At 35.9% G+C, this 20252-nt stretch overlaps 4 protein-coding genes across 5 annotated transcripts; 1 reads left to right on the forward strand and 3 right to left on the reverse strand.

Moving 5' to 3' along the window:
- Nucleotides 1-2589: 2589 nt before the first annotated feature.
- Nucleotides 2590-5172, forward strand: LOC8271140 (F-box/LRR-repeat protein At4g29420). The gene is made up of 2 exons (XM_002530142.4): nucleotides 2590-3103; nucleotides 3833-5172. Exons 1-2 carry the CDS (start codon nucleotides 2629-2631, stop codon nucleotides 4738-4740), a joined length of 1383 nt encoding a protein of 460 aa, XP_002530188.1. The 5' UTR covers nucleotides 2590-2628; the 3' UTR covers nucleotides 4741-5172.
- A 999-nt stretch (nucleotides 5173-6171) lies between these two features.
- LOC8271141 (peptidyl-prolyl cis-trans isomerase CYP37, chloroplastic) lies at nucleotides 6172-13526 on the reverse strand. Of its 2 annotated transcripts, none has more exons than XM_015725993.3 (12): nucleotides 13292-13526; nucleotides 12239-12499; nucleotides 12062-12151; nucleotides 11564-11659; nucleotides 10619-10726; nucleotides 10364-10413; nucleotides 8825-8927; nucleotides 7882-7935; nucleotides 7385-7543; nucleotides 7177-7299; nucleotides 6937-6986; nucleotides 6172-6835 (listed from the first exon to the last, which is right to left on the reverse strand). In XM_015725993.3, exons 1-12 carry the CDS (start codon nucleotides 13484-13486, stop codon nucleotides 6724-6726), a joined length of 1401 nt encoding a protein of 466 aa, XP_015581479.2. In that variant the 5' UTR covers nucleotides 13487-13526; the 3' UTR covers nucleotides 6172-6723. The 2 variants fall into 2 exon arrangements, with proteins under 2 accessions (XP_015581479.2, XP_002530189.2); XM_002530143.4 differs by having other exon boundaries at nucleotides 12239-12507.
- A 1127-nt stretch (nucleotides 13527-14653) lies between these two features.
- On the reverse strand, nucleotides 14654-15819 carry LOC8271142 (sugar transport protein 8). Its single transcript, XM_002530144.4, has one exon. It carries the CDS (start codon nucleotides 15804-15806, stop codon nucleotides 14715-14717), a length of 1092 nt encoding a protein of 363 aa, XP_002530190.2. The 5' UTR covers nucleotides 15807-15819; the 3' UTR covers nucleotides 14654-14714.
- An 86-nt stretch (nucleotides 15820-15905) lies between these two features.
- LOC125371064 (sugar transport protein 8-like) lies at nucleotides 15906-16208 on the reverse strand. The gene has a single exon (XM_048378912.1). It carries the CDS (start codon nucleotides 16206-16208, stop codon nucleotides 15906-15908), a length of 303 nt encoding a protein of 100 aa, XP_048234869.1.
- Between the last annotated feature and the right edge of the window lie 4044 nt (nucleotides 16209-20252).

The raw sequence follows: 20252 nt of genomic DNA on the forward strand, positions 1-20252 counted from the left end.
TTCCTTCTTTAGTACTTTTCTTTCTCTTGACAATAACCTACATATAATAGAGTTAGAAGATACAATATAGGTCAATAAAAAAATAAATATAGTATTAAAGTAGTATTTATCTAGCTTCTTTAATCCTGCTCGGGCATCCTCTCATATTATGCCCCATGCTTTTACATGATATGCAAGTCATTATTATTCCATGTCTCCTAAGCTTACCAACCTTTTTCACCTCATCCATGTCCTTTCTTCTTGTTTTTTTTAGCCTTATTGACATCTTTCTTACTGAAGGTGGCAGAATTGGTTCAGCTCATGTTTGAGTCCAAATATGTTTTTTCCTAAGTGGCTGTAGAGAATAAGTGTATGCCTTCAAATATATGTCTTTATAGTACTAAAAGGCAATAAAATCTTCAGGGTTCTTGTTTGCATAATATTTGGCATAAACAGTATGTTAACATGGTATCTTATTCGTACGATGACATCACTTTCCTTTTATATTTTTGCATACAATCATGCTAACTTTAAGCTTGAAATCTGTCTACAAAGTGACTTAATATCTTTAATTTTAATACTAGGTCTTGTCATGATTCTATTCTTAAATAATGTAGCAAGAAAGCTTGAGTTAGCCATCCTATTTTTATCTACCCTGGTATACTTGTGCCCATGATGATAAGTCTTCACTGTAGAAGTGTCATCTTTGTTATGATAGCTCTTAAACAACACCCAAGAACAACCCTTTTTGCAATATACTCTTAGCCTTCTTATTCCATTCTTTACAAAACGTACATCCAAACCTTTCAATACAACATACTTTACAACAACATATCTTAATTGAGCAACATTTTCAAATACCATTCTAGATAGAACACAAGTATGATAGCATCCTCTTCATATTTTACTATAGTACTAGGTCTCCTCTTAGCATCATCTCCACAATTGTCATTTGTTAAACTATAGTAACTACCTAAGTCATTACTGTCAATATGTTTGTTGCTATTAGTAGAGCTTCCATCAGAATTTTCTTTTATTTCATCCTCATCATCTACTTCTTCATGGTCTCCATTTTGCACATGCTCTCATATCTCATCATTCACAATCTTGGTTGAATTTCTAGACCAGTAGTTTTTACCCTTTGCCTAGGCTTTTGGATTTCATCATCCTCATCATCAATCAATAAGTTGACAAACACAACAAATTAATTAAAAGTAAGATAAGGTTAATAATCATCAAACTCTACATTTTTTCTCCTATTTCCATTTTTCCTAACATTACCTTTCACATTAACCTCCTTAAAAAAGCAGTATACTCATCCTTAGTGACAATAGAGTTCTGACTTCTTAAGCCAACTTGAACAAATGGTTGATTAGGGGTCTCACTAAATGAGATAAATCCATTTCCTTTTATGTGATCGATGTAAATATTTAGTTCATAATCATTTCTAAGCTGCCCACAAGTTAACATGACACTAGCATCATATATTAATAACTGAAACTCACTAACACTCCTACCTTTATAATATAGTCCATTAATCTTTATGTAACCTAATTCTTTAACATATGAAAACAAGTTTGGATAAGAAAGCAAATCAATGTCCAGGTATTCCTCTGCTAGTTTCACTTTTCCTCCTACATACTACCATTAGTCTTAATAAGCCTCCCTTCATAATGTATCAATACCTTTACATAATAACAAGTTGACATTATTCTGTATTAGAAAACAAACAAACTGAAATCACTAACTTTAATAACTAAATACAAATGCATGGCAAGTTACTGCTATAAATTATGCAATTAATGTTAATAACTAATAAAGGGCACATATATTAATTCAACAACAACCGAAACTCAAATTATAACCCTAACAATATTATTTTAATCAAATTCCAAGATCACCACGTCATTATGTCATTATAAAAATATAAGAATATAAAACTCTAGGGGATCATAGAACATAGCATAAAAAGAATGTAATAAGAATCGACAATAAAAAAGTCCAGTAGGAACAAATATACACACCTTTTCAAATAGTTGGTCCACCACAAACTCAATAAATCTATTTCTTTTTTGTCTCTCCTAAAGAGCGGAGACAACGAGAGCTGAAATACAGAATTAAAGACGAAAGAATTTCTCCTTATATGTCTCTCTCTGTCATATTCTAGTTAATTGAAAACATGCACAAAAGAATAAAACCTTAAACTGATTTAGAGATTGAAATATAAATGATAACGTTTTATTGTCATATACTTGTTTTATTGTAAACTAATTCTCTTTGTCCTAATCATTGAGTATAGGAAATCTTTATCCTACTCATATGTTCTTATACATTCACGCTAAAAAATTATAAGCATATATTACATGCTCATTGCTGCTATTACACAAGTCCTTAAGAGAGATGTAAAGTAAATATATAAGGGCTTGATAGAGTAAAATATATGTACAATAAGTCCTTAAAAGAGATGTAAAGTAAATGTACAAGGGCTTGATAGAGTATAATATATGTACAGGGGCTCAATAAAACAAAATTTAATAATTCAGGAGCCAAATTATGTGTTTTGCCTAAAATCTTTCACCTTCCTTGGTTACTTTTGTTATTTATATTTTATTTATTACTTTTCACTTTATAGTTGTGTTTCAATTTCCAATGGAGCATCTGCCTGAGCCGATACTGCTCGAGATCCTAACTCGTCTCACCGATTCAACCGAACTCGCACGGTGCCGGCTCGTTTCCAAAACATTCAACAAACTGATCTTCTCCGATATCCGTTCAATAAACCTTACATGCACCTTATCCCGATATCTAAAATCAAGGTCCCCGAATACAAAAGACCAAATTACTCCTTTCAAGAGGATATTCAACAGGCTAGTGAATCGCAGCGATTCATTGGTTGTTGATTCTGTTACAATTGGTGTGGAGAAGTCGCTCTGCGGAATAACGTATGACGATGTGGAAGAGGATGAGTGGTCAGATGATTTGTATTTGAGCGAGGTTGAGTTTGTTAAAGAGTGGCTGCTGTTGCCTAGGGTTTGTAGAGAGCTGAAATTTCTTTCTATTTCCGATTTCTGGATTCAAGCATGTTGGCGACGCTCTCAGATTTTAGCTCTTGTTTCTTCTTGCTGTGAGTTCTTTTTTAATGATATTGATCGATTGCTTTCTTACTCGTGTATAGATTTATTTTCTTGTAGTTTTAGGCTCTGTTGTTTCGTTGAAAACATTTTCCTGTATTTGGTCCATCAAATAAATTATCGGCGATCATATCCGGTCACCGCAAAAAATCTCAAATTGGTCTTATGACTGTTGTGTTTGGGGTCTTTTTTTTTTTTTCTAAAGCAAGGATTAAGTGGAAATGAATTCTTTTCGACAAGTTTTGACGCTTGAAATGTATTTACCTGTGTTTAGCTTATTTATAAATTTATGTAGGTATTCTTTTTTTCTGTACTTTGTAAAGCATTAAATTGGTAAAGTATAGGTTCTTTTCAAGTTAGTAAGTTAATTTGGGAGAACAAAAAAATCATGTATGGTGAGGAAATATATCTTAACTAATCTCAATGAAAATCTTTTCCCCGTTGTTTGAAGAAATAAAAATGTTGCCTTAAGTTATGGATTGAGTAATTATGCAATTGTGCATCTTTTGGTGCCTCTATGTTGGATTGTTTGTTTAGAACATGGGCAAGCAGTGGTGGGCAAGCGAGAATGTGAAAGAGTATAATTTCCACCAAAAACACTTGAAAACTTTAGTCCGGCCCCATTTAAATTATTCTTTTACTTCTCTAGGAACTGTGTTTTAGTTTAAATTATCATGTAAACTGCTTTTTTTTTTTTTTTTTTTTTGTATCTTCATTTGCAGGCCATGGTCTTCTTGAGCTTGAGGTGAAGAATTCTTGGCTATCAGTAGATGGTTTGATTCCAATGCCCGTGCTTACAAGTTTAACACTCGAGTCTATAAGACTAGATGATGAGAACTTAAGCAAGGTTAACCATTGCTTTCCTTGTCTAAAAGTTCTCAATTTGGTAGGAGTTGGAGGACTTAGAGAACCAAAGATCCATCTCTATCACCTTAGAACATGCCGATGGACAGTGTCAAACGCTCCAAATTCTCTATCTATTTTTGCTCCCAACCTGTTGAAACTTGAGCTTAATTGCATCGAACCAAGATCTCTTATTCTGGAAACTCCATTGTTGTCTGATTTCTACCTTTCTATACGGAAAGCAAATAAGTTTAAAGTAAAACAGCTACATGATTTGAAAATCTTACAGCTTGAATCGACCGATATTCTTAGCCTCATACGTTTGTTTCCTTCTAATAGTTCAGTTGAGAGGCTGACAGTTGACTCTCCGAAATATGCAATTCAAACTGATGAAATGATTAGGCTTAACCTGGAGATGCTGTTTGATGTGTTCATGAATGTGAGCTCACTTACTTTGTTGTCCGCTGCTTGGTCTGATATGGAGAAATGTTTTCTCACTAATGGTTTGCGGCATGATATGGAAATGAAGGAGTTGAAAGAAGTAATTGTACAATTAGTTATACAAGATATTGATGTTACTTTGTCATTTATTTTCACAATCTTGGATAAGTGCACCAATTTGTCAGATGTTGGACTGCTCATTCACTGTGAAGTAGATCCAAATGTTGCCAGCAGCCTCCTCTCTCGATGTAAAGCGGATCATCCAAGAATTAGATGGAGATGGGGAATGTGGAAGGAAGGCTCAAAAGGCACCTGGATCTCTGATGGCATCTATCCTGCTACCTAGTTATTTGACCGAGGTAGAGAATAAGCCTGATCTGTTTTAGCACTGCTAAATACACTGTACAAACTAGTGTAGTTACAGGAGCTTGGGAATACAAACATTACAAAAACATAAGGCAGATGCACATGAACCTCATACAGGATGGTTGATGTGTCACTTCAAGCTAGCACAGTTAGTATACAATGGTAAGAAGCTTATATATGTACTGCATACTTGTGTCATGGTCTGATCTTTGGGTGTTAAATAATGCATATTCTTTGTAAAGATAAATTTAGCAAGTTCCCCAACTTCTCTCACTGCACAATTTCTGAAGTTGGAGAAGAATTTGCTGATGGGTGTTTCTTTTGCAATTTGTACAGTAGATTTGTAATTTGGGAGTAGAAATACTGCCCTGAGATTGTCAGTAATAAATAGCTGATTAAGTTGTTATGCTCCTGCTGAATGTCTTGCGGTTTTCTTTTTCTTTTTTCCTGCAGTAGTAATAGGTTGAGAATCAGGATACTGGATGTATTGTATTAATAATAAAATCATGCAAGAGATAAAATTACTTTTGCCTTCTGTTTCGAGCATTGTTCAGTGATTTCCGTCTTTGTAATTGGGAAGAATGGGATACTGGGAAGGTTAAATTTTCTCTATGTTGGAGCCCGTTGGAATATAGGCGATGGGTTTGATACTGAGATTTGGCATTCCCCTCGGACTTCGTCTCTCTCTAGGTTTAGGCTATCAAGCTCTGCTCCTTATTCACTCTCTGATATGAGTCTCGTTTGATAGAGCTTGCCTCTCGTTTTTGTAATATGCATCTTATTCACTGTGTTTTGTCCCTATTGGTAATCTCTCAAGAACCCTATTGGTAATCTTGGGTAGAGGGACGCTCAGGTTTGGTTAGAACTCTGGAATTGCTATTTTCTGCAGAGCAGCGTCGGGCTCCTTGGTGGATGGGAAGAGCCTTTTGCAAGAGATGTCCACCTCCTTTGTTTGAAGAAGCTACTGCAATTGAGACTCAATTTTGGCAGTGAGCAGTATTCGCTTTGAGGGGATTCTGCTCCTTGGGGAAATCAAAGTAATTAATGATCATATAAAAGCTCTGTTGTAATAAGAAATTAGTCTCTTTAATTTAATATATTAAATTAAATATATATTTTTTTGGGCTATCTTTCAAATGTAGAATTTAATCCTGGTACGGAGTCAAATGATAGAACCAATTTGGTCCCAAGGTAAGGAATAACCAGTTACGCCAAAAGATGCGGTTAATACAGCAAGAACTACACCTGTAATCTAAATCTAAGTCAATTCACGAGGTTTTTTAAAGCCATCAGTGAGATACACACGAAATACGTGTAGAATCATCATTAAAACCATTAGAAGCTCTAATCGGTTGAATTCTTCAATGAATTTATATTCATAGGAACTGAAATGTTATTGAATATAAAAGGATAACATGAAGAGAAAAGTTTTTCTTCATTCTTGAGACAGTTCTAATGTATCAGTATTGAGATTTGCACAACAAAAGGGTTAAACAAAATTAAAAAGAGCAATGGCAATGCAACTGTGAAAACTCTTAAAGAGCCATGAGTGAAAATATTACAGAGCCTGCTAGTTTTGGCAGAATAAAGATTCTGTGACATCTAGGGATAAAATACAACAGAATGGATGAAATTGCCATCTCTGCCCAGGAACTAAAAATTAACGGCATATATATATATATATATATATATATATATATATATATTACAGTAGGCTGATGCTGCTGTAATATATATGCCATTACTTTTTATCCTGCAATGCTCATATTGGACTTATTTATATGCCGTCGTAGACGAGTCAATATCAGCTCAAATGCAGCATTAGCAGCCCCATAACACAGATGTTTTTTGAAGATCTTTTAACACAACCAGCTCCAAACAAAAACTAGTCTGACAGTAATTGAATCTACAAATGCAACGAATGCAAAGAATGACATGTAGTCCTCCTGTGACAGAAGGAATATCAGTTCTCATTTGGCAATACAAGGCGATCTTGACCTTCCACTAACTTTACAGATTGGATGATATCCCCAGTTTTTATCTGTGAAAGGATGTCTCGCCCAGTTGTGGCATATCTGCAAAGAGAAACAGTATAAATTAAATTAAATGAATCCACTAGCACAAGCACCTTAATTATACAGATCATGACAAGATAGTAAATCACATAAAGAGATACCCGAAAACTGAAAATTGTCCTTCATCGAAAGATAAGCCTCCCAAGCCGGACTGTAAATGAGCATAAAAAAAAAAAGAAGCATGAATTGCACTCTTGATGGACAAAAAATTTAACAGGTAAGGAAAATGAAGAAGAATATAATATCAGACCAAAATTGTATGGCATGTTAAATATAATTCTGACTTCTAAACTTTCTTCTGGGTATACAGCTAATTCAACAAGAAGTTGAACTGGACTTACATTTCTTTTATCATAGAGATAGAAGAAAAACTGATACGGCGCTGAATACTCCTCAGAGACCTCACTGTGAGCCATTGCTACTGCTCCATAAACAGATAGTGGAAGCACTGGCAATTCCCCATCCTTCCATATGGTAACCAACAACAATGAAAAATTATGTTTTGCCAGTTGCAATTGCTAGAGCATAAAACAGGAATGTTATTCTTACCTGTACACTTAGTGTTGTTCGGTATAAGGGCTCAAATTGCCCCGATGGCTTTATTTCTAAAGGAACACTATAACCAGTGTTCTTGTCATTCCCACTGCCTATAATAACAGCTTGGTCAGTGCAGCTGATCTTTGCTCCATCATATGCCCCATCAACTACCTGAAGCATTATCAGTTAAGAGTCTCCTATCAAAGGGGCAATATAGTCCACTAACCACAGACATCAAATTAAAAAATAAATTGCACAAGATTAAAGCTCGAGGAAGCAATCTGAAGGGAAAATGAAGAAAGATCAAACCTAGAAGAGACAGGAAATTATAGACATCTACTGATTGGCCTTTTCATTTCTTCAAAATGCATGTTGGAAAATATTCCAACATATGAGAGTTCATCATTGCTTGTCATGCAAAACCTTAATTTGAAGGTATAGAAAATGTAATTGAAAGAGCATTGGAAACCAAAAATCCATGAGGCTGAAGTGAGGTTCAACTACCTTACCAGTTTTGCAAAATTTCCAGTTGTTAATGGCGCTGAATATCCATCTAGAACAACCTGAATCCATGGGTGAAATGATCAGTTAATTTTACACATTCAGCAAATCAGTTAGCATTTTTAGTCACATACAAGATAAGGTATATGGATCCGGATGTTATTGATGAAAATTATAATGCCTTGCAAATCAGGCACAATATTTGAGCAGAGACCAAGAGTAAGGTAGCAGTCACAGCAAAAAATGTTATAACCCAAAGCACCAAGTAAAATCTAATGCAAATGGAACATAAACTATATGTAGCAGCCACGGCAATAAGCCTCCATTGGTCAAGTATACAAAAAGTTATAAAGATATTGTAACTAGACATGAGAGAGAAGGTGGAGAGGGTGAACGAAAGACTTCTGGGGTTCTTGAGTTCATTAACCTGATCGAATGAACCATAAAGGATGATGCAGTTGTAATAATCTGGTTCAAGAACTATTAACTTAACTGACAAATCCTTGCCTAGCCCCAACCTGCAAACTCCAGACTCTCATAAAACATGTTGCAGCAGGCTAGAATTGTACAACATTTTAAGATACAGACTCTCATATTGTATTAAACTTTTAGCACAATTGGCCATGTTAGGAATCTTTATTTCTTTGAAAGGAAAGGGTGCATCTGTTGGTGATGAAAGACTTTAAGTGGATACATGCCCAAAGGATTGGTAGCATAAAGGGTGCGCGCACTGTGCTCCTTAGTATTTGTATACAGAAACTTTTCCATAAATAAAGTTTTGAGATAATAACCAACTGACATAGCCTTTACACCTAAGAAAGTATTAGTTGAGTCATGGACTCACGGGTACAACGCCTAGACCATGCATCCTATAAACCAAAATGGAAAAAGAATTATAATGATTCTTGCTTGTCACATTCGTCTAGACATGGTTAAAGTAATTTAGCGAACCTGAATTTTAGCAGTCTTTCTTTCCTCACCACCAGCTTCAGGGGTAAATGTCGAACCATCTGCTTTCTCAACAGTAAATTCTACAGTTCCTCTGCCTGTTAGCCTACAGTATGTAAAATATTTCAAAGTATTCAATTAATAGATAACACAAAAAAGAGCACACCTTGAATTTTGAGCACATAACAAAATCTGTTATAAGCATACTAAATTAATCAACTGCATATTCAGAAAGCATTCAAATAAAAGACTAGCTATATTATGGAGATGTAACTGTAATCTCCATGTTAGTCCAAGCCCATAAAGAATACTTGGGCTAAAGAATACTTCATTGTGAAGTTGCTTTAGCTTGAAGAATAGTAAACAGGAAGTCTTGCTTAGAAAAGCCAATTAGATTGGTTGAGATTATTGGCAATATATAATTGCTATGCTTGCATGGGAAGTCGATGGTGAGGCCAAAGTGAGGAGACTTCTTCTTGTATTTTGGATGTGCCACAAAGGTGCAATTGAGAGGATGGTACTTGTGAGGTACAACAAGTGCTACAAAATGGGAATTAAGAGAGGCTTGGTGCCAAGTTGAGAGGCTCAAGCCTATTATAGAGATATGAATCTATGTTTGGAGACTCTTGTATATGAGGAGGCACTCTTATTGGTATACTTGGTTATTTTTATAGAAAATGGTATGGTTATGTTTAGAGGATAATGAGAAGGACATAATGTACTATTTACTATAATTGTATAAGCGAGATGGTTTCACAATTTGTTTCTGTAAAATATTAATATTGTTTAATATAATGGATGATCCTAGATGTAGGTTTACTGAGAGACCGAACTATGTTAAAATATTGTGTGTTTGTTTCTTAGCTCCTTTATTTGCGAGTTGATATTTACTTGTGTTTTTGTCTCCATATGAAGAGGACATTAATTTTTCTAGCATTCCAAGTGCATAAAAATGAGGTTAGCTGCAAATCAACCATTATCTTGATAGAAGATTTTATAAAAAGATAAATTGACCCACAAAAACAAAGAAAAAAGGATCAAGAGTCATCCTAGGTGCCATGATCAAGAGTCATCCTAGGTGCCATGAGAAATTAATCTAACTTCAAGGATTATTCAAAATGAAAAGATCTAAAAGCATGCAATTGCATTGTCATTTTAACCTTTACATCAAAACATAGTTCGACTTCTTTCATGTTTTGGTTTGTTTGCCTCAGCATGCAATGTTCCAAAGTAGTCACTCAAACAAAACAATCATCACTTAATTATGTAGAAGAATATATTTAAATTTCTTTTCTTGGACAAGCATACTTAACTCAATTAGAAGAGTTAGATATAGATAGCACCAATCATGTATAGAAATGTGCATGATACGGATCATTTAAATAAAAGAATAATAAATATACCCCCATAAATATATATCTGCTTTCGCTTAGCATGTGGATCTTTGGATCAGAATGGCAATCCAGAGAGCCCTAAAATCATATATCATCGCACTCATTTGTAAAGAAACATGCTTAGATGATAATCCTATAGAGGAATGACCTTGGATATTTCAAGTATTGCTGAGGCAACAAAAATTGCAACCCAGGAGCCTGTTACAAAAAACAATATTACATCAATATTTCCAGCATGCTAAATATCATTTGTTTGGTAAATCTCATAAGTTTCCTCAACCATCCTAATAGATATAATTTAGGGACTGCATATCAATTCTTTAGCTGATTTTCACATATCTTATAATGCATTTGCTTAAAAAGAACCATCCAATGTTAATGAGGAGTATGTACTCATGTTTACCTGCAGCAACTCCAGCTCTGCAACTGTATCCAGTGAAGATGCAAGTCCAACAGAAACTTTATCTGGATCCTGTTCCTTAATGCATTGAATGAGTGCTTGTAAACCACCCTAGCAGAAAGGGGCACTCTACTATCAGTCCAATAAATTCTACCATATCTACTTAAAACTAAAGTTCTTGTTACTTGATAAATGATCTTGGATAGAACTCATTCCCAAAAGCTAGCTCAAAGGAAGAAGGTGTCCAATCCACTTATATACACTATAACAGCCCGGTAACTAAGTGATCTCAGACAAAAGGCCGGCTCTGATACCACAACAAATGGGCTTGGATAGAACTCATTCCCAAAAGCTAACTCAAAAGAAGAGGGTGCCAAATCCACTTATATACACTATAACAACCCAATAACCAAGCAATGTGGGATAAATACAACTTCTAACATTACTGAAATAAAAGGAACAAAATTCTTATTACAGACTCAATAGCTTTTGCAAGATAAATAATCTCTAGTAGATACATTTGTGATTTAGATGCAGTAAGATACTATTCTTTTTTCTTGTTGTACCTCACAACAGGAACAGCAGAATAACATATTCCAGTACTACATCAAGAAATAGGTAGCTTTTCATGTGTCAATAACATAATACTAATTCTTGCATGCTCTTATAATTTATTCTGCTCAAAAAAAGCATCACAAAGTTACTGTTCTTCACCTATTACTGTAGATATTAAGACAGTGGTTAAGCAAAGCAGAGTTCATAAGCATGTGTGTGCATATTAAAACACCTAGACACTGTATATCTATTTTTTGCACATACTTGTGCATGCATTTTGGTCAGCCCACCCTATTTTACTAGTTAATGTACCACAGTCCAGATAAGATAAGAATATCTAGGCGGCTCTCTCACCTATAAGAGCCAATAATCTTCCAAAGTGCCTTCCCATACCTTTCCATCAATTAGAGATGCATACAATGCCGATCCCTTTTCCTTCAAGTCTGCTGGTATACTTGCCAAAATAGAATCCTTTTCATCTTTTGCTATCTGAGTTAAAGGGGGAAAATAAAAAAACTAATTATATTAAGTTATTGTGCCAAATGATGTGAAAATGAACAAGATAAGATCAGTGGTAACGAGTTTACGAAAATAAGTGGATTAAGTTTGATGTATACTAACTACAAAAACACGGGTCAACACATTTTACATAAGGATGAAAGGGTTAGGTCCAGAATAATTAATGATGGTGATCTACATGTGAATCCTTCAATGACTAAAAGGCACATGAGAGAATCTCTCCAAAAAATAATATCCAATCATAGAAGATGCACAAATGCCTACCTGATAACTGTAATATAACTAATTAAATTGCACTGAACTAAAAACCTTGAACAGTACCACTTTTATAATATGATCTCCGGATGTGATTATATAAGAAACTAAGCATACCTTTAGTGCTTTCTTCACATTTCCCTCCATGGTCCCATAAGGTTTCCTCTGTGGAATTCTGAGCAAGAATGAAATATCCTCCAGAGAATTCTGGAAGCAATAAAGCAAAAATCATTTGCTAATTGATTAAGCATTGAGATTTGAGGAAATAATAGCACATCTATAATTACTAAGGACCTGTATAGCCTTCATATTTGTGTTTGCTGGAATAGCCCTTCTTAAAGCAAGTTCCCCAGTTCTGGGAACTTTGGTGTCTGGAGAGTAAAGCACTGCTTCTGCTGGAGAAACAGACCAAAAGTCCAAACCAACCAAAGGCAGCGGTGACGAAATTTGCACAAAGATAAGGATCACAGCAATTAAACTCTCAAGTTTCTTCGTTCCATGTTCAAAAGTGCTTGTGCATAAATTAGTAGTGATATCTTGCCTGTAAGCTAGATCCTGCATGACTGAAAACCCACCTTAGAACACATTTTCCAAATTATGAACACTTACATAAAGTTCTGTTATTTTCCTGATGCACAGTATATTTTCACCAGTAAGTAAGAATGAATGCCAGGAAAATAGTCCATATTATCTAGTATTCATTATTTGTCACTTGATCACAAAGGAAAAGTATGGCAGGTCAATGTAGAGCGGGGAAATAAACGTCATTACATTCAACAACTCTCATTTCATTTTCAATTCATGGGATAAAAATTGCAGAAATGGAATCTTAATTACAAGACATTTAGAATTTTGCTGAGAATTCAAATGAATAAAGGCTGCATGTCAACTGTCTCACTATCATGCAAGAAACAGGTGCTTTTTCATAGCTAAATACATTGTTTTGCAGTTATTAAATTACCCAAGACTTAAAAAGCAACTATTATCTTCCAGAAAAAGAACTATGATAAATCTGGGGCATGTAATTTGCTATTACTTTATGATGGAATTAATCCCATTGCAGACATTTTACTAAAATGTGCATCCTACTAGAACAGAATATGTTTCAGAATCTGCCTTGATATTCTACATTCTAAATTCAAATTGATGTTCTAAATTCCCCAACCAATTAAGCAGATTAAGTTCACATTTTGAAGGGCATAGAACCAAACTAAATTGGAAGTTAAAACGCTCTGCAAATACTTACCAGGAATAATAACATCAATTAACAACCAAAAGCTATAAGAAGAAGGCAAAACAACAAAAATCCAAAAACAAAAATATGAAACATTATAAAAAAAACCCAACCTTTGTATAATCTTTTGCAGACTTGCATTGCACTTTGAGGTGAGGTGCAGCTGCTGTGACTTTGCCACGGGCATAATGGAGTCTAAATGCGAAATGGGTGGAGAGAAAATGGTGCTTTTGAGCAATGGAAAGGCTAAAAGAGAGCTTTTGAGAAGTGATAATGGAAGATGATAAAGGGAGAGCCATAGTCATCATTGTTAGTTAGCTTTGCGAGAGTGGCATTTTTGGCGCGCCTCATCTATCTATATAATCCTATGTGGATGTTTTCTATTGGCTCTTGTAGTATTTGCTTTTCTTTTGCTTTTCTTTTTCTTATTTAAAAAGCTAGCCCCACTTAATCAAATTTTCTTTTTTAGTTGATTCTAAGTCAAAATTGATAATTTCAGATTGGTGGATTCAAATTGATTTGTTATTCAGATCCTCTTTCTGTTATTCCTCAGTGGTCGTTTTAATTGAGCGTTGCCAGAATCTGTTTGCATCTATTGTATTATATCATTAAAAAAAATTGATTTTGAACGATTTGGTGTATGGTAAGGTAATTTGTGTAAAAATTATTGCATCGACGCGTTTTTTGTTCAATTTGAATTTATGTTTTTATAATTCTAACAATTAAAACTAATAATTGAGATTTATTATTTAATAAATAACTATTTACTGTTTAAATTTTTAATAAAATTTCAATAATTCAATTTAAAATTAAAAATAAAATTTATAAACATGATATATCGTGTTTAAGTAAATTTCAATCCAGAATTATTAATGGTTTGTACGAAGGAGAGGAAAGGGAATATTTTTGGAGCAAATAATAACATGCACTGTATTAAGAAAATAAGCGTGTTGGATCTGAGGACGAACTACTTTTAGTTCCAAGAATATTTGTATATTTCTTGCAGAAGAAATGAAAGTCTAACAAGTATTTAGTGAACCAAATTCCAATAAATAGTATCCATCAGAACCCTACAGCTCTGAATTTTTATCAGAATCAGAAGATAAGCGTAGCCAAATCCATCCCGTTCCACTGCCATTCCTGGTGGAGAGAGTTTTATGTGTATTTTGTTACATTAAGGTCCCTAGTTCTTAGTTATTTCTTGTGATTTATACAAATGATACTTGTCAGTTCATATCTAATCAGTATCAGAATCTCCATGATTTCAATTTGATCTTTAAGTCTGCCAGCATTTTTGCTTGGTATACTACTAGTCCTCAGGATATGAACGCCAAATCAAATTAACAAATTTAACTTTCAAAAGCATGAATGAAAAGCATTAATCCGGGAACTTGATTTGTTATGAAAAAAGACAAAAAGAAGTTTCTAGAATTATGACAGAGCAATAAAAAATATCAAACAACACAAACTCGAAATGTCTAAACTACCACTACTGTTTCTTCTAATAAAAGATCAAATCGTACTGCTAAGCTAACTTTAATCCATGAATCTACTCCAGAATGGATGTTTCTTCCAGACTTCTTCCACCATGAGATCAATTGGAACATTCTTGGTCTCCGGCAACAATTTCCACACGAAGAGCCCCATGACAAGTATGCAGCCAGCGAAGAAGAAAAATATGTAGGCCTGCATACTACACATCATTGATAAGAAGGCCTGAGCAATAATGAAAGTGCAGAGCATGTTCGAGCTAACTGCAAATGCAAATCCATAAGTTCTTGTCTCTAGAGGGAATGTTTCACTTGGTATCAACCATCCGAGAGGACCCCATGACCATGCGAATGACATAACGTACAAGCACACAAGCCCCACAACGATTCCTGCCAGTAATTTTGAAAGTGAGCCTGATGCTGTCAGTTTTAGTAGCAAAATAAGCCCAATTGCCACCTGACTAATAAACATTTGCACGCATGCTTGAAGTAGCAGTTTCCTCCTTCCAAACTTGTCCACAGCATAAACCGATACCGAAGTGCTTAGGACATTCACAATTCCAGTGATCACAGAAGACAAAAGGGAGGCATCATCCTTGAATCCAACAGTTTGGAATAAAACAGGGGCGTAGAACATTATAGCATTGATTCCTGTAAACTGCTGAAACACTTGCATCAAGATGCCTATAACTAGAGGTGGACGGCTTGGGCGTTTGAAGACATTCCAGAATGGAGTCTTGACTTGTCGGGATACATCACAGGCAGATTGAATTTGTTTGAATTCAAAGTCAACATCACTGAGGTCTCTAATCTTCTCGAGAGCTTGATATCCTTCGTCTTCTTTTCCGCGCTCAATTAGGCTTGTTGGTGTGTCAGTTATGATTAAAGAGCCAAAAAAAAGGAACACGGCCGGCAAGCCTGCAAGCCCCAAGGAGACTCTATAACCATACGGATGCAACTTTGCAGTTCCATAGTTGACGAGATTTGCGAATAGAATTCCTACAGTAACCAAAAGCTGGAACAGAATGTTGACAGCCCCACGCTGGTGAACAGGTGCAATCTCTGATAAGAATAGAGGAACAGCCTCATTGCCAAATCCTACACCGACACCAAGGAGAATCCTGCCAATGATTAACATAGGGAGGTTCTGAGCACCAGAGCTTAGGCCAGCTCCCAATAGGAAAACCAGTGAAGCAGCAAGAATTGTACGCTTCCGACCAAACTTTTTGCATACAACCTATGCAGCAAAGCTGGAAAAGATAGCAGCTATATAAAGTGAAGATGTAAAAAGCTGAAGAAGCTGATCGTTGTATTTGCAATAATTGTCTTCCCTGGCATGAAGTTTTCTGTGATAAACAGATGGAAAGAATTTGATGAGAAAGTCATCCATGGCTGTCACTCCACCTGAAATCCCAATGTCGTAACCGAACATTAGCCCACCAAAGGCTGCAAAAATCCAACAGAAGAACACATAAATTTGTTTCTTCCATGGGAATTTCCCACCAGCACCACCACCTCTCTCTATATCTACTGCTGCCATCGTTGTTTTCTCTTCCCTTCTTTATGTCAATAAGAAAGCAAAAGTACACAGTTCGTGGTCCTGGCCTGGCTTTTTATGGATTTCCATGTATGGATATATTCCTATTCCTATTTGGATAAGGAGTTGCACTAACTTCGAGTAAGCATAAGTTTTTACTTTCCAATTTGGAAAAGGATATACATTAATACTAATCCTTTATTATCAGGATTCTTAGTGTTCTGCTTCTTCAATGGAGCTATTCATTCACTCCTTGTCTTTCTCTGTGAAAGTTGTAATTATATTTCTGTGATTAAAAATGAATCTTTATAAATGAGAATTCTAAGTTATTTTGTGTAAGTTTGCTTTGATATATACATAGTTGAGCTGGTAACGGTCTTCAAGCTACCTAGAGAGCTCCTATGGTCTATGTCAACGTTAACTTCTCTTTTAGGAATGGTTGAAGCGACCTTTCTTCCTTAGGAAAGAAAGGTTGCTCCTTTTTTCTTTCTGCAGGCCTATGATGACTTGTTTGTACAGCAGAGAGCTATACAGACCTGAGGCCATGCCCTTTGGTCCTTTGATCCTTTGACCTTTGGTCACTAGTGTAGTGGCTGGGTAAGTCTTCTTTCCTTTGGTCTTCAACACTCCCCCTCAAGATGAGTTTGAATAAATTGATAGACCCCATCTTGCTAAGTAGGTTTAGATGATTTGATCTGTCGAGCGCCTTTGTGAATATGTTTGCTAACTGTTCATGACTTCTGACAAAAGGGGTTTCAATCTCTCCGGATTGAACTTTTTCTCTTATGAAATGACAGTCAACTTCTATGTGTTTGGTTCTTTCGTGAAAGACTGGATTTGATGCGATGTGTCTGGCTGCTTGATTATCGCAATACATCTTCATAGGACATCTGCATTCTATTTTCATGTTAGCTAGCACTTGCTTGATCCAGATGAGCTCACTGGCTGTTGATGCCATGGCTCGATATTCTGCTTCTGCGCTGGATCTTGCGGTTACAGATTATTTTTTGCTTTTCCAGGTTACTAGGTTTCCTCCTACGAAGGTGCAAAACCCTGAGGTTGACTTTCTGTCACAGCTTCCTGCCCAATCTGCATCAGAGAAACCAACAATAGTATTATCATTATTATTTTTCATCCAAATACCTTGACCTGGAACACCTTTGAGATATCTAAGAATCCGGTCAACAGCATCTAAGTGAGAGGTACGGGGAGCATACATAAACTGACTGACCATACTAACTGCGTAAGCTATATCAGGCCTAGTAACGGTTAAGTAAATTAATTTTCCTACTAGACGTTGATAGTGTGCAATGTTGTCTAAAGGGTCTCCATCTTCTAAGTTGAGCTTTGTTTTGGTTTCCATTGGAGTATTTATGGGTTTGGCTCCAATCTTTCCTGTTTCTTTTAGTAAGTCACTGAGACAAGAATAGGCCTTTATGAGAATTGGCTATTTCTATCCCAAGGAAGTAGGACAATTAACTAAGGTCTTTTATGTCAAATTCCTCTTTTAGCTTCTGTTTTACTTCCTCAATTTCCATGTCATCGCTCCCAGTTATAATAATATCATCCACATAAACCAAGATAATTATGGTGCATATGTGCGTGTGTTTTACAAACATAGAAGAATCGGAGACACATTTATTGAAATTGATTTTTAAGAGAAAAAGGCTTAGCTTGGCATACCATGCTCTCGGAGATTGTTTCAATCCGTAGATTGCCTTTTTTAGCTTACATACCAGGGAATGATCTGATGTGGATTTGTGTCCTAGAGGAAGTGTCATATAAACTTCTTCTTCTAGGGATCCTTGAAGAAATGCATTCTTGACATCCATTTGGAATAGACTCCAGCCAGAGTTAGTAGCAACAGATAATAAAATTCGAACAGTGCTCATTTTTGCCACAGGGGCAAAAGTTTCCTGGTAGTCCACCCCATAGGTTTGAGTGAACCCTTTTGCTACCAACTTAGCTTTATATCTCTCAATAGTTCCATCATGATTATATTTTATTTTATATACCCATTTACACCCGACGAGTTTTTTATTTTGGGGCAAGAGGATAAGATCCCAAGTGTCATTTTTTCAAGAGCTTGAAGCTCCTCCTCCATAGCTTTGCACCATTTGGAATTGGTGTTAGCTTCATAGAAGGAGGTGGGTTCGATGTGATGGGTAAGATTCCCCAGATAAGCTTTATACTGGCTTGATATTGATTTATAAAAAATGAAGTTTTGGATAGGATACGATACCTTGTGGGACACACAATCCTTTAATCTGACAGAGGGCCTGGTGGGTCGAGTAGATCTTCATAAGGTAATTTCTTCATGTGACTCTTCTCCAATTTCTCCCCCTGAAGGAATTGCCGGAGAGTCTGGAGTGAACTCCCCCTCAAGATGAGCATCCTGCGTTTGACTATCAAACAAAGAAATATCATGTGGAAATAATAATGTGTCAGGGCCAGTGGTACTGATTGGATCACGGGGAAAGTAAAGGTCATTTTCAGCAAAGGAGACATTGCGAGAGATGTAAGTTGTGTGCATAGTGGGATCATAGCATTTGTAACCCTTCTTTTCAGAGGAGTAGCCTAAAAACACAGTTTTAACTGAGCTTTTATCAAATTTGTGTCTTCTTTTGACATGTACAAAACTAAGACAGCCAAAAACTCGGAGATGGCCAAGTTCAATTTTCCGTCCTTTCAAAATTTCTAAAGGGCTGAGATAATTTAATATAACACTAGGAAGGCGATTGATAAGATACGCGGTGGTTAAGAGGGCATCTGACCAAAAAATATTTGGGACATTATGTTGAAAAAGTAAGGTCCGGGTCACTTCAAGAAGGTGCCTATTTTTTTGTTTAGAAATCCCATTTTGTTCAGGGGTGTTAATACATGTGGTTTGGTGCAAGATTCCATGTTGAGTAAAAAATGCTGAAAATTTTTTGTTAATGTATTCAGTTCCATTGTCAGAACAAAATTTTTTTATGTTGGAAGTGTATTGATTTTGAATGAAGTTCTAAAAATTTTGAAAGCAAGTGAATACTTCATTCTTCCCTTTTAATAAATAGAGGCAAGTGGTTCGGGAATAATCATCGATAAACGTGACAAAATAACGGAAATAATTATAAGAAGTGACGGGGGCAGGTCCCCAAACATCAGAATGAATTAACTCAAACATTTTTTTAGATATGCTAGTAGATAAAGGGAAAGGTAATCGCGTATGTTTGAAAAATTTACAAATGTCACAACAACCAGAGTTTAATTTGTAAGAGAAAAGTTTGTTAAGGACACGATCAGAAGATGCCCAAACCGCCTATGCATCAACATTCCTTGATCACCCGGTCTCGTCGATGCAAGACATTGGTTGGTGGAGTCTTTAGGGTAATAAAGGCCATTTCTAAAATATCCCTCACCAATCATCTTCCCGGTGATGCGATCCTGAAACGTTACAGAAGATGGTGAGAAAATTGCATTACAATTTAAATGACGAGTAATTTTTCCAACAGATAATAAATTTGATTTAAATTCAGGTAACAATAATATATCACGGATATTTTTGGGGAGGATGGTGGAGGTGCCACAACCATAAATTTTGGCTTGGTCACCATTTGCAACGATCACATGTTGGGAGTCAATGGGAATAAAGTGTTGTAATTTTGTTGTGTCCCATGTCATGTGATCGATAGCACCGGAATCGATAATCCAATCGTTAGAATTAAATAAATTAAAATAATTTTTGGAGTTAGAAATTGAACCTGACCCATGACATTGTTGTTGATTTACGAGAGATTGGAGTTGAGAAATAACTTGGGAAATTTACAAATTCTCAGCCGGGTCGGGTCGGATTGCTTCTTTGTAAAGCAGTAGGATCGCCAGTCCGACTTTACGGGCGGATCGGGTCGGGGTACTAGGTTCGGGCCTGGGCCAACTATCCAGGCTCATTTGAGATCTTGGGCTCGGGCCAAGTATAGTCTGTGGGCTCGGATTTTTTAAATGAACCCGACCCATGTTGCTGACCCGACCCGACCCTGTGGCATATGTTGCCCAGGAACCCCCTTC

This window comes from Ricinus communis, chromosome 9 (genome assembly GCF_019578655.1).
Source record: "Ricinus communis isolate WT05 ecotype wild-type chromosome 9, ASM1957865v1, whole genome shotgun sequence".
Classification (NCBI taxonomy): Eukaryota; Viridiplantae; Streptophyta; class Magnoliopsida; order Malpighiales; family Euphorbiaceae; genus Ricinus; species Ricinus communis.